Source organism: Uloborus diversus, chromosome 1 (genome assembly GCF_026930045.1).
Source record: "Uloborus diversus isolate 005 chromosome 1, Udiv.v.3.1, whole genome shotgun sequence".
NCBI classification, from domain to species: Eukaryota; Metazoa; Arthropoda; class Arachnida; order Araneae; family Uloboridae; genus Uloborus; species Uloborus diversus.
Genome location: NC_072731.1, coordinates 141,560,514 through 141,575,155, shown reverse-complemented (window position 1 = coordinate 141,575,155; position 14,642 = coordinate 141,560,514). Strand labels below are relative to the sequence as shown.

The following is a 14,642-nucleotide window of genomic DNA, read 5'->3' as shown; positions in this document are numbered from 1 at the left end:
ACAATTTCCGGTGGAAAGTTCCAAACCCTGTTCCTTCCCCTTACGTCATAAAAGATGGCTTACGACTGCGTTTTCAGGACTTCAATTTCGAAAAATTTCCGGAGGGGAGCACTCATGTCCTTCTTTCCCCATCTTTCGACATCATTCAAAGATCGTCTAAAACAGCGTTTTTGGATCTCCTACATCGAAAGGTTTCTGGGGAAAAGTTCTGAACCCCATGTCTTTTGCTACCTTTCAATTACTGCTTTGTGAAACGTGGCAAAACTAGACATTTAAGAATCTACATTTATAGATCAAGTAAACGCATGGGTGCAAGACCTTCCGTCTCAGGACGGATTTCCGTCTTGGACAAAATTTCCGAGACGGAGGTCGGGACGGAAAGAATTCGATTACTTTCCTTCAGTTTTTACTAAAAAAAGAAAAATTGAGTGTTCGAAAAATATGCTTTAATTGCTGGACCTTTCCATAACCACGAATTTGCATGGACATTCTCTTGATTTTCCGCGATGAGCTTGATTTGTTTGCAACGTGCTTTTGGAGGTGTGTGTCCTTTCGTTTTTTTTTCTCATTTGCCAGTTCATTAATCGCCCATACCCTTCCCCCACCTTTCCTTCTTTTCTGGTTTGTTCGCGCTATCTTGGGGAGACTTTCCGATCAAAACTAATTTATGTTGCAAAAGTGAAAATCTAATGTTCCAAGCGATTTTATTGCTGCAATAAAAAGATTTAAGATTGGCAAAAAAACTAATGGCTTGGAGCCCCGATTGCTTTTACTCCTAACATCATCCAACATCGTCTAAAATTGCGTTTTTGGAACTTCAATTTCGAAATATTGCCGAAGGAGAGTTCTTTAACTCCGTCCCTTCGATAATGCATTCAAAAAGCGTGTAAATGTTATGAAAGAGGGAGTACAATTTCGTTTTTAAAGCTTCAATTTCGGGGAGAGCCAGCGCCCCCTCCCTCTTTCTATAATATTTTTGAAGATCACCCAATATTGTGATTTTGGGACCCTGAACCTCTCTTTTCCCTGAACTTTACCAAAATGGCCTATCATTGCGCTTTTTAGACTTCAATTTAAAAAAATTGAAGTTTTTGAATTCGGGGAGAGCCCCCAGACCCCCAATTATTGCTGGTTTTTGGAACTACGATATCAAATGTCTTAAATATTACAATTAAAACTACTAGGTCCATATTGTTAGAGTAGTCAAAAGTGAAAAGTTCAAAGTAAACACAGATTCCAAAACTGCCATACTCAAAATCTACAACATTTATGATCGTAAATTTTTACTTAAGCACGCATGTGGGGGGGGGCTCAAAATATTTTCCGTCTTGAACACATCACCAAACTTGCACCCATGAGTAAACGTTTGAGCCTTATTGTTCGATCAACAATTCTAAAAAAATGAATTCAAATGATTCTATACAGAAAGTCTCTTGTTTTTTCTTTTTTTTAAGTGACTATTATATCAAATTTTCAGACTATATTAGGGGGTTTTTTTTAAATATTTCTTGCTTGCGGTGAGAAAATAAGAGTCTCGATTGGACCAAAACTAGTTATATTCATATATTTTCTTACTTGAAGCGTTTGCATCTGATTTTGCATGAATCTTAAAGTTTTAAACTTTACTCGTTGTATACAAAAGGGATTTCATCAAAACACAGTTAACAAATTCGGTTCACTGATTGATCACTGAAACAAGGTGATAACTTTGTATGCAAAAGGGATCTTTTGTATACACAAAAGTGAAAAGTTCTATACAAAGTATACAACTTTACTCGTTGTGTACAAAAAGGATTTCATCAAAACACAGTTGACAAATTTAGTTCATTGATTGATAGCTAAAACAAAGTGATAACTTTATTTTTAAATACAAACTTTTTTCACCATTTAAGCTATTTTCCGAGGGGGGGGGAGATCTACCTCCCCATGGTGCACCCTGGTAACACTCTTGAGTGGCTAAAAGATCTACAATTTGGCATGTCTCCATCTCCTAAGGTTGATATACTTCGTGTGTTGCGGTGGAATGCTGGCGGTCTATCCCAATCGAAGCGCACGGAACTTTTACCGACTCTGCGCGAGAAGGAAATCGATGTCTTTGCGATCATGGAGGCGAATCTCGCAACAGAAAATAAAAAATGTAACCGGTTGCTGGGTATACTTTACACGTAGTACTTACAAAATCTAGACTTATGGCTAGTGGCATATTAATAGGAGTAAGAAGGGAATTAACAGCTGATTTCCATTCCATTAAAACCATTGGGACTAGTAAGGATGAAAGCGAGGTCACCCACTTAGATGTTTGGAAATGTGGAGTTCACTACAAAATCTTGTCCATATACAGTCCTTCTGGTAATCTTCCTGACTTTTCCTAGGTTAACATTTCAAAACACTCTATCTTCATAGGAGATTTTAATGCCCATTCTCTCTTATGGGGCTATTGTCACACAAATGATGCTGGAAAAAGAATCCAAGACCTCCTAAATTCAACAAATTTTGAATTAGTATACAACAAAAAGGATCCAAATACTTATCTACACTATAATGGTAAGGGTCATAACCCAGACCTATTGATGGTTACTGCTGACCTCTTTAACTTTACTCAAAGTACGGTTTTGTGTGACCCTGGTTCAGGGCACAGGCAGGTACTTGCGGAAATCGAAATACCCAAGGCTGTACAGAGGCCGTTCTCTCAATCAAAGACCTCCTGGAACTTTAAGAAGGCAAATTAGCCTCTCTATACTGCTATGTTAGAAAATGATCTCAGCCATGACAACCTTGATTTTTCCTTATCCCCTAATGGTATCTACAAAAGTCTAAGAGATATTATTGTGAAATGCGTTAAAAAGCTATCCCTAGAGGTAGGCAAAGGAAATATAGGTGTTTTTGGACTGATGACTTAACAGCAATGAAAGGTAAGAGAGACTGAGGAGAAAGGAAGAGCTGAGTACTCGCCCCAGTGATGTCCAATCTTGGAGAAAACAAGCTGCTCTATTTAGGAAAACCGTAAATGACCTTAAACGATCAACACATAATGAATTTATTTCTAATATTGACTATCAAAATGACAGTAAGAAAACGTATAAATTTATTGGCAACTTAATGAACCATTTTCCTAACTCTCCGAAAAAGTCTTTCATAGTTGAAAATAAAACGGTATCTTCTGATTCTGCTGTTGCAAAGGCTTTTGCACAGCATTACTTTGAGGCTCTCTGCAAAATCCCCTTATGCAAAAATACATATGTCCAAGGTCAAACAGAAAACTAGACTCCTGCAGGCGAATTCCGAACCTAACATTGATTCTATTTTTGAAACTCCCATTACCAAAGACGAACTGACTTATGTTCTATGAAATCTTCCATGTGGTAAATCTCCTGGAGGCGATAAGATCCATTTTGAATTCCTTGTCCACCTTATCCCTAGAATTTGAAACCATCCTGACTCTTTTCAATTTAATTTGGAAAACCGGCATCGTACCACCTGACTGGAGATCTTCTACTATTGCACCTATACATAAAAGGATAAAGATTTTGATAATCTTAATAGCTATAGATCGATCTCATTAACTAGCGTAGTGGGAAAGGCTATGGAGAAAATAATTGTGAGAAGACTCAACTACTATTTAGAATCGAATGAATTATTGGCCGAAGAACAAGCGGAGCTCAGAAGTCATAGATGTACTAACCAACATGTGGTTCTTTTGAGTCAATGTGTCAAGGACGCTCTTGATAACAGCCAGATCCTGTCAGCTATTTTTATAGACTTAAAATCTGCCTATGACAACGTATGGCGAGAGAACCTTTTATATAAGCTGTCAACTCTGGGTATCAGAGCAAATCTTTTTAACTGGATTCCATCCTTCCTTTGTTAGCGCTCGTGTTGAGTTAGATACGACAGTGCATTGTCAAAATCCAAGATACTAAAGACGGGCCTCCCTCAGAGAGCTGTCAGAAGCTATTCACTTTTCAACATCTATATTAACGATATGATTTTGAAACTAAAAAATGTTCCAGGCATAAAATGCCTATTATACGCTGATGGTCTGGTTTTTTGGACAATCTCTAAGAAAGTTAAAGCAGAAGTAAACTTAGTGGATAAACTCTCTAATACTTTTAAAACTTTGGAGGATTGGTGTGATACTAATAATATAGAAGTAAATTTAAATAAATCATTCTGTCTGAATTTTTATCTTATGTATCATTCATTGGACCTACAACTGTTGTATAAGAATACCTTGATCCCCACTTGTGACAACTTTAAATATCTGGGAGCGACGTTTGATCATAAATTGACATGGAAACCCCATGTTGAGGACATTATCAATCGTGCACAAAAAGAATAAGTGCCCTTAAGCGCCTTGCTGGGGCAAGATGGGGCTGTAATCGTAAGACCTTGCTTCAGACTTATCACATGTTTATACGTCCTATAATGACTTATTGCGTAGAACCGCTCGCTGTGGCCGGCCAGAGTGTGCTCGACTATTTAGAGGTGTTGAGAACCAATCCTTGCGGATTGTTTCGGGGGCAGTGAAAACCAACCCCATTGACGCCATGCTTCTGTTGACTGGTGATGGGCCAGGATGTCCATGTCACCAGGATGGACTGGTGATGGGCTTTAATTCAAGAAAAAGTCTTAATTCTTTGGGAAAAGATTATTCGAGTTCCTGGGTGCTTGTCACTATGGAAAGAGACCACTAGAGACTTAGATAGAAAACTAAAGACTCAGATGGGCTTCTTTCAGGGAGTTTTGCGGCTAAAAGACGCATCACATTTAAACTTCGAACCAGAGTGTCTGGTTCCCTTGCAGAACCCAACAGTTTCAGTACCAGTTCAAATTAATCTCGGATTGTGTCCAAGTGTTTTAAAAAACAATGTAGACCCGTCCATACTTAGAGCCCTGACCTTTGTTGGGAACTTGCTTCCCCAAACCTGAGTGGTTACGGATATACATCGATGGGTCCCTTCTGCCTGATAGCGAAAACGCAGGTGCCCGAGTTTACTCCGAACTGTTCTCATTTTATGTCCCTATGGGACAAGGTACTGTGTTTGACGGAGAGGTTGCTGCGATCTCTACAGCATTAGCTCAGCTTCATTGCCAACTAGACAGTTTCACAAGTGGAGTAGTACTCTCCGATTCTAGAACTATCCTAATGGCTATTGTATCTGATAACCACCCCTTGACACATAACATCCTGGATTGTCATCATCACCTTCAGAATCTAGCTACTCTCAAGAAATCTATCTTCCACCAATGGGTTCCTGCCCACTGTGGAGTACCTGGTAATGAAATTGAGATTACCTGGCCAAAAGGGGCGCTCTGGTCACGCAGAGTATTCCTCGACCAATGCCTTTCTGCGGTATTAAAAAACTAGTTAAGGACGCAGTTAGGGCCCGTGCACGACACGAACTTATTACCGGCGTACTCCATAAAAACTGGAGAGGTGCTGTTCTGATGTTGCGTAATGGCCCAAGACGCAGAGCAGTTGCGGAATTCCGCCTGGTCACCGGCCATGACTGCCTGCGAAAATACCTTTTCAGAATCGGAATTGCTCCTTCTCCTTCCTGTAATCTGTGTGGCTGTGGAGAGGACATGGACCGCGCCCACCTACTGCAATGTACCGCGCTTCGCAAGACCTCCCTAGCTGAGAGGCTAGAGACAATATGGATTAATGAACTTTGTTGCAATATTTTTTGTTCTCTGTTCCTCTATTCTCTTTTGTTTCACGTTTTTATCATATTATAACTTTTCACAATCTGCCATTGGAAATTTGAAAAAAAAAAAGCTATTTTCTGGTGTTTTTTTCTTATTTTTTGATCGAAAACATTACATGTATTTGTCCAAGGTCTATTTTTTCTCTGATAATATTACTATTGTCCCGGTCAATTCCAAATAATTAATTTGTTGATTGTACAAAAAATTAACCTTTTATTAAACGTTCGCTTCTCATGAAAAAGTTAAGTACATCAACTGCATCAAAACTCAAACAATTTAAAAGGAATACTTAAGTCATTGAAAAATACAGATGACATCATTCACTTACCAAAACCAACTTTCGGCAATATTTTAAGTAATTTTTATTTTCAGAAGCAAAAAAACACTGTAAAGTATGTTCAAATACTGAATTCAGGTTGATATAGTGGATAATCTGTTTAAATACTACCCTAATAGTTCAGTCAATGAGTGCTCAAAACAGGGGTGTAGCGTGCATGGAATATGCGATAATTTTTGACGTCAGAATATTGTTAGAGGTAGTTAGTTAGTTAACGTATTAAAAGTCCCCGCCCCTAGGGGGGAGCTAAAAGTGGAAGGGAGGAAGGAAGAAAATTTTAGGTTTTTCCAGAAAATGCCGGAAACGGTGGAAAAAATGAGTTTAAAATAAAAATTCAAGCTAAATAAATTTCCTTTGAAACTTTTTCTACACATATTTGTCACATTTTCAATAATTTTCCTGGTATATATTATGAAAAATCGATGATTTTCGGAAAAATTCTCTCTTTTTGTCAAACATTTGCTCCTAGTGCCTCCCAGGATTAGTATTAATGAAACATCTCAAGGACAAAGTTGTTGAGCTTTAAATTTCCTTCAATTTGACATGCTATTTTGTAACATTTTATTCAATCAATCAAAAGTTACAGAATTTCAAGCACGTACTTTCATGGCAAAACGTGGAACACTTGCCATTCACAAATTTCAAACTGGCTCTTCCTCTTTCCTCAATGAATTCGACTATCCTGATGGACAACAAAGAAGTGTTTGTGGATTACTACAACACAAATGATGTTAAAGGGGGGGGTGTGAAATTGTGACTTTGTGACAAGGGGGGGGGGTCGAAAATGTTTTAAAAAGAGTAACATCATTTATGGACAGCCCCTTACCAAGAAATCGGACAAAGATTTACAGAACTACGTATATGCAGTATGAATTAGCGCCATACTCATGGCATTATTTAACGAAAGTGAACTGAGGAAGTGCAGAATGCCAGCACTTCCTCAGTAAGAAATTTGTTAGAAGTAATTAATAAGTAAACATACTGAAAGTCCCCGACCCTGAAAGGAGGGGGGAGAGAATAAGGTGAGAAAGGGGACCCACATTTTGTGGTTTTTGATTATATCTCGGAAACGGCAGGAAAAGTGTGTTCTGAATAAAAGCGAAAGTTAACTAAATTTATTGTGAAATCGCTTTTATATACTATATATGTCACATTTCTAGTGGCATTTTAGATATGTGTTCTTGAAAACCAATACTTTTCGAGAAAAAAAAAAATTACCTCTCTCTGTTTGTCTCAGAGTGTCTGTGCCAAGCAGGAACTTAAGGAATCTTGTGCAGCAATCATGTGACGAAGACCCTGACGGTTTTCTGTATCTTAAAAATCCACCGTCTGAACACTTGAACTGCAGATTCAAATCTGATACCAATGAAATACGAAGACTATGCCCAATCACCGCGACACCCAGCTGACAAGCAATCAAAAACTATAAAGTTCTAGCATGTACTCAATTTCGTTATTCTTATTGAAATGAATATGTGGCACTATAGTATGAAAATAAAATTTTAATAATAAAAATAAGGTATATGTAGCTGACAGGCAGCACCTTTTTGTAATTATAGTTTTTATTACATTATTACTAATTATATTTTTAAAATTTTTATGTGGAATATGGACTGACAGTTATTAGAAAATGAAAATATCATCTTTAAGGTGACATCTTGGTTTTATTCTGAGACGGAAGGGTCATATCACCAGCCGTGGAAAAGTTGTTCTAAGAAATTGGTAATGTATTGATGTTATCGTCGTTCTTTTCGTCCTAGATAAATATAATTGATACCGTTGTTGCAACTGAATTTGCAATGCAAGCTTGCGACAGAGTAGCTTAACGATGATTTTTTACAAGTCACTTCTAGAAAAGCAATCGGTCAAAATCATCTTCAAGGTTCCGTCAGGAGCAACATCCGATTCCGAGAGTTTCGGCAAGAGTTGGTCATTCCTTCTTTTCCGAACCCCCAATCCGATACTTCACCATTAAGTTTCTAGTTAGAGGTGTACCTGGTGGTAAGGCAGAATTACAGATCAGTCTTGATGTTTGCAGCTACTTTGATAAATGATCTGTAACCTGTAACGGAACTCACTGAGGGACTTTTCTGTGGGTAGAGTACCATACCATGAGAGATACCCCAGCTGCCGCAACGGATTCAGAGGAAGAAGAACAATTGATATATACCTTAGATACATGTTGTATGATTTTAGATTTCTGGTACATTTTGACAGCAGAATGTTGTGATCAGTTAGGATTTGGCTATCAAGAGAGCAACCAGGAAGACTTCCTCTCAAATGATAGCAACCAAAGAATTTTGCCATCTGATGATAGCCGTTTTTGGAATATCAACGTCAACATCACCTAACACTTGGAGTGTTTTTGTCTCGTTTTTCAGCAGCTTCATTATTAACAGATTTGTCAGTTGAATGTTATTATGAAAGTTGCACAGAAACCTTCTTGTTTGATCGTCGTTTCAATTTACTAACTTACATTTATGTTCATATGGTTTATACAGTCGTCTCTTTTTGCCTAACAGTTTTGTCGCTTAGGTATCTTCAGTAACAACAAATTCAAATTAAATTAAATCAATGTTGTTATCAGTTTTCTTAAACAGTATGTATGGTGCTGACTTTCTGCACGTCCTCAGTTCGCCAATTCATACTACATGTACGTAATTTTTCAAATCGTCGTCCGATTCCTTCGTAAAGGGTTGTCCATAAATAATGTCACATTTTTGTTCAACATTTTACTCCCCTCCCCGTCCCCTTTGTTACAAAGTTCGTTTTACAAGCTACTTTTCATAAACATATTCGTATTTAAAAAATGCTTAATATTACATTTATTTCTCATTCCTTCCCCCTTGTCACAAAGTCACAATTTCACGCCCCCCCCCCCTTAAACGTCATTTGTGCTGTAGTGATCCACGAATACTTCCTTATTGTCCATGAGGAATGTCAAATTCATAGAGGAAAGAGGAAGTGCGCGATCCTTTCGAGTCAGTTTCAAATTTCTGAATGACAAGTGTTCCGTGTTTTGTCATTAAAGTGCGTGTTTGAAATTCTTTAACTTTTGATTGGTTGAACAACATATTACAAAATAGCATATCAAATTGAAAGAAATTTAAAGCTCAACAACTTTGTCCTTGACAATTTTCATGAATATTAATCCTGGGAGGCACTAGGAGCAAATGTTTGACAAAAAGAGAGAACTTTTCCGAAAATCATCGATTTTTCATAACATATATCCAGAAAATTATTGAAAATTTGACAAATGTGTGTAGAAACAAAATCATAGGAAGTTTATTTAGCTTGAATTTTTATTTTATACGCATTTTTTCCACCGTTTCCGGCATTTCCTCGAAAAACCCAAAATTTTCTTCCCCCCTCCCACCTTTAGGGGTGGGAACTTAAATACCCCTAACAATATTCTGAAGTCAAAAATTATCGCATATTCCATGCACGCTATAATGTGTTCATTGACTGGACTATAAAGAATTCGGGTGAATGTTTTCAAATGAAGAGACAGCAAAATTAGATTTAGATGAAATGCTGGATGTAAAATTAAAGTAAAATTGATATGTAAACGTGTTTAAGCTTTCGTAATCAAAGATTTTTTCTATAGCGAAAGCAAAAAAAAAAAACTGCAAAAGTTGACAAGCTTTACGTGAAATACACCGCAGTTATCCAGTTGAAGCAAAAAGAAAAAAAAAAACATTTTGTTCAAGAAATCTTCACCGGCTTCACTTTTTGATTTAAGAATTTTCTTCACAATTTCGAATTGATTTCGTTCAAATAGTATTAATTTCTACAGGATAAATTGAGTTAATGGCGAGTTTGCTTCAAGCAAACTTAATGAGAAAAAGTTTAATGAAGAACATTGACCTTAGTGTGTTACCATCCTTTGTGAATAAAAGGATGATTCTGAACAGTTCAAATTTATTTAACACTAGAGTTTATGGACGAAATGGAAAGATTTTTATTTAAAGCAATAATAATCCTAAGAATAAAATATTTGCAGGAAAAAACGTTATAGAAATTTCACAAACTCAGAATGCGATAGTAGTTTTCTTGTTCCCTAATTTTTGTTCAATGAACATGAAAACTGTTCTGATAAAAGATCAAAAATATCATTCATAGAGTTAACACTGATGAACAGGAAGTCTAATTCCAGTTTATACCTCAGCACTTTTCCCGGAAGCATTCTGGATGGCTTAAGAAGTAGGCTACAAGTGAGTTTATTTTAGGTAAATAGATTTTATAGGCATATATTTCGCTGACTGATTAAATTTTCAACAGTATTATTTTAATATAATAAAAAAATGCAGTTTTGCTAATTACTGCTTTCAACAGTAAAAAGTTGTGTATAAAAATTGCTACTACTCTTCTCGCTTTATCTCTCTCTTTCGTTTAAAATTTCACATTGATGGCATTTTTCTGTTTTACATTTTATGCTCTACATATAAATGTATCGTGCAAAAAAATCAAGCATTTCTAATGAAAAACCTTGTTTTCTTGAAACTTACTAAAGCAAAACACCTAATATTATGATAAAAATAACTTTACGTAATTTTCGCAATAACTAACCTTACAGTTTTATATTACTTAAAAGTATAGTGAGTGCTTGTTTTTACTATAAAAAGTATCATACTAAATAATTTAGAGCAGAATACGAAATGTAAAGATTTATTTTAACGAAGTAATGTATAACTGACATACGGGAAAAGTGACTCTCTGTTCTTGAGGACCTTCTTGTTTTAATCTCAGCTACATACTTAATCCTTGCGACGGAACATTTGTCGCTCAAACAGATGTAATTTGGGGTTAGTAGTTTTAAGCTGCACACTCCGAGCATGAAAATATAAGTAATGCTGGTTAAAAGTAAAAATGGTTATAACTTTATTGATTAGTGTAGCCACTTTTCAGTGATTAGCCGAGTCTTTTTAATTAAGAAATTTCCATGAACGTTTAATATATATTTAAAACACTAGAACGACTGACATTTTCTGTATACCTAAAAAGACTGAAGGGGCCAGTGTGGCCCCTACCCATTTTTGGGGTGAATTATTTTAAAAATTCTTCCTGAGTGTGTCCACATGCCCCAATGCATCTTCTTTCATGACTAAATAAAAACTTAGTATGCAATTATTTGTAGTGTTTCTCTCTATACTGGCCAAAAGCTTGGATCAGTTTTTCTTTTCAAGAGCAATGGCTACCATTAGGCTGGTAAGCAGTCAGTACTGTTTATAGCATTTGGATATCCAACTGGCTGTATAAAGCGAAAGTTACAGGTTAAACTAGAGAGAACGGCCTTTCTTTATGCTAGAACAATTAGGAGAAAGGAAAAAAAATTTTAATTGTTAAAAAGCTTAGGGGCCACTGTGGCCCCTCCCGTCTTTCTAGGTATAAGGATCAATATTTACAGTACTATGAGGCGTATGATAAAATGATTAAACAAGCATTCAAATAGTGTCATATAATGAAAAGTCAGGAAGTTACATTACGTTCCGTTAGACATTATACGAGTTATTAAATAACAAACTATGCGAGGGGCCACACAGGCCCCTCCGTCTTTCTAGTGTTAACTCGATAGGATTGGTATGAGCTTAAAGATGGTTTCGTAATCTTATTAACGTTAAATGTTCTTTCAAAAATTTAGCTTTGAAGTTTACATTTCATGCCTCCTGATAGCAAAAAAAAAACATTTACGTTATGCAAGGAAGATTCTATTTGAAAAAAATAGAAGAAGAATATTTGTAACTGAAACAACTACACATTACATCAAGTTTCAACATTTTCAAACAACTGAAACAAATGATGAACAACAAGTGTACAAGTTACACACATTGGTAACAAAATTCATCATACACATAAATCATTTATCAGCATGCATAATACTTTTTAATAAGTTCATACCCATTTCCGTGTTTTAATAAAAATAGAAAAAAAAAGATTTCAGGAATAAAGTTTGTTTACTATTCCAGTGTCGAAACGAACACTCTGTGTAATCAATGTTTCAAATATTTCCCATATTACGTGACTTAAACACTTTTAGCGTTCTAAAATTGATTCGGAATGTTTTTGAACAGCACACGAGTTCATAGAATTTGAAGTGAGATGGAAGCATCAATATTGGTATTTTTATTGTGTTGCAACAGTTGAAGAAGATTCATGCATTTGGGCATACCATAAACATTGTGTTAAATTATAATTTACTGCATTGCAGCGGAAATAAATTTTGACAAAAGCTACGTCAAGTAACGCTGACGGCAATACTAAAAGTAAAATAAGTTAAGGTTTCGTTTTAAAGGGTTTAGTTTATTTTTTGCTTTAAGTTTTATCAATTCAGTCTAAATACAAACCATTACCTACGAAATCTCTCTTACATGAATTCGAAAACTCAAAATTATTTCTTTTTTCTTTTTCTTTTACCTTTGCTACTCAATTAAGTGTTCCGTATGTAGATAATGTTCTTGTATTCTTTTTGGCTTATTACAGTTCAATCATCGTTAATTGAGATCACTTATGAGACCTGCTAGGCTATGCAATTTTGTTACAAAAAAAATAAATAAATTTCTTACCTATGTAGGCTAACCATCTGGTATACATAGGGGGCTAATTTTTAACTCTACTTTAATGATTGTAGTGATGTAGACTTAAAAAATAAAAATTGATATTCACAGTTTCAAAAGTTAATTGTATGTGTGCAAAAGGGGCCCAAATGGTTTTTTAACAGTTATAAAATGGCAATGCTGAGGTCGGTAATGTATCCAAAAATAATTACAGAGCAAAGACGTTAAATCTTTTCAAAAAAGAAAAAAAAAAAGGAAATGCTTTTAATTCGTTATGATGAAAAAAAACATTTTCCTCCTGTTATCTGACACGTTTGAAGCAATTTTACAAAAAATAACTTCGTTAGAACAACCTCATAATAATGTAAGATAAATTTAGGTTTTCTAACGCATTAACGAGAGCGCGTTAACTGCAAGCGATCTTATTTCCTCAGTTTTGGTTATTAATTAAAGCATAGATTTTCTGTAATCAAAATTTCTTAGAAATCTTACCAACTTTTGTATTGAAACAATTCATTATTACCTCAACAGATAGGCAGATAACTGACAGAAAGCAACCTGCTATTAACATGATTAAAGCACCTGATACGTCCCGAAGGTGGACCTTGCGAATTTCACTTAATGCGGGAGATTCGTGATGATTCGATAAATATGTTTTATGCAGCTCTTCTTCCAGAAGTTTCTGATAAATTCCTGCACTTTTCAAGCGTTCGATAACAGAATTTAATTTTTCTTTGCAGCAAAAACCACTTTTTAAGGCTATAGCGTTGTTTGATATCGCAAAAGAATTTTTCGATACATATTTAGTTGCAAACTCATCTTTTCCATAGTTGAAGTAAAAATTTGTTCGTTGTCCAAGTTCGGCAATATTTTCACCGGCCTTTAAAAAACTCTCAGAGTTGTCAAAATACCAATTATGAGAAATTATCAATTCACCTAACTGTCTAATACTTTCGTTTTCACTGTTCAGAATCATTTCTAAGTCAGAAGATCCCTTGGCGATGAAGCATTTGTAATTTCCTTTAGCTACTGCTTCAGCCAGTTCTTGGAGGTTTCGTAAAGGATCTTCAATCGTGGGTAAGGTCACAAAAGAAGCTAAAAGTGCGGTGTAGCTAAGTGAAATAAACATTGACAGGAAGCACCAGCAACCAAATAATAACCTAATGTGAAAAGCAGTTTCTTTGATGAGCAAAGGTTGTTTAAAACAGCTTCCGTAGAATTTGATGAACAAATGAAAGTATCCATACTTCTGCTGCAATAAGAAGCAGAACACTGCTGGTATAATGAGTAGAAGTCCCAAGCAGCACAGCCAGACATCGAGTTGAAACGGACGTAAATAGGTCATTCCGTTTAAGAATCCCGGTAAGTTCGTGGCAAAAGTTAAATCTTCCAACACATAAGGTGTGCTGAAATTAACAGCTTTCATTCTTTCTTCAGTAATGGAGAGATAAGTCAAAGCCATGTCAACTTCGCCACGGACGACCATCCCAATTAAGCCAGTCCAGGTACCATTTTTCATACGGCCCCATTCTCTGTCTTCAGGCACGACGAGGCGATACTGAAAATCAAGTGATTTAGATATTAGTTGTATAAACTTGCCTTCAATTCCAGCAACTATTTGCCTACCAGAACTAGCTTGCTGGATTTCAAGTACATGCTTCAGAGGCATGACTGCAATTGTAAATGTATGAGTAAAGTTCATTCTGTTGTTGAACAGACAATTTGTTGTTGAAAATTGTTGGCCAGACAATTTTCAAACAATATAATGAATTGAATAAACTACACTAGAACAGATTTAAAAGTCCAAAACTTCGTCATAATTTAAAAACTTAGCAAGAAACACAAACATCTGAGAATTTTTCTGAGAACAATAATTATAAAAGATTCAATGGCATTTCTTTTTCTAATCAGGTGGAAAGAGAAAGTCTAAGTGTTTCTTGATTGTTTACAGATTGAGTCTCTTTTCTGATGCGGAATTTTTCCTTTCAGTGAAAATGCGCTAAAACCTATCTAGGTCATTATCTCTCGAAGAAAAATATTTA

The 14,642-nt window shown here is 35.8% G+C and overlaps 1 protein-coding gene across 1 annotated transcript; it reads right to left on the bottom strand.

The window, feature by feature from the left end:
* Positions 1 to 3,343: 3,343 nt before the first annotated feature.
* Positions 3,344 to 14,269, bottom strand: LOC129215984 (glutamate receptor ionotropic, kainate 4-like). Its single transcript, XM_054850116.1, has 2 exons — positions 13,537 to 14,269; positions 3,344 to 3,504 (listed from the first exon to the last, which is right to left on the bottom strand). The coding sequence occupies exons 1-2, from the start codon at positions 14,267 to 14,269 to the stop codon at positions 3,344 to 3,346; spliced, it is 894 nt and encodes a 297-aa protein (XP_054706091.1).
* Positions 14,270 to 14,642: the final 373 nt, after the last annotated feature.

Coding starts and splice junctions, on each gene's coding strand:
- LOC129215984 (XM_054850116.1), bottom strand. CDS start 14,269: ATGCCTCTGAAGCATGTACTTGAAATCCAGCAAGCTAGTTCTGGTAGG. Junction 3,505..13,536: donor CGAAAGTATTAGACAGTTAG/GTGAATTGATAA, acceptor TTTTATGTATAG/GTGCAATAGTAGAAGATCTC.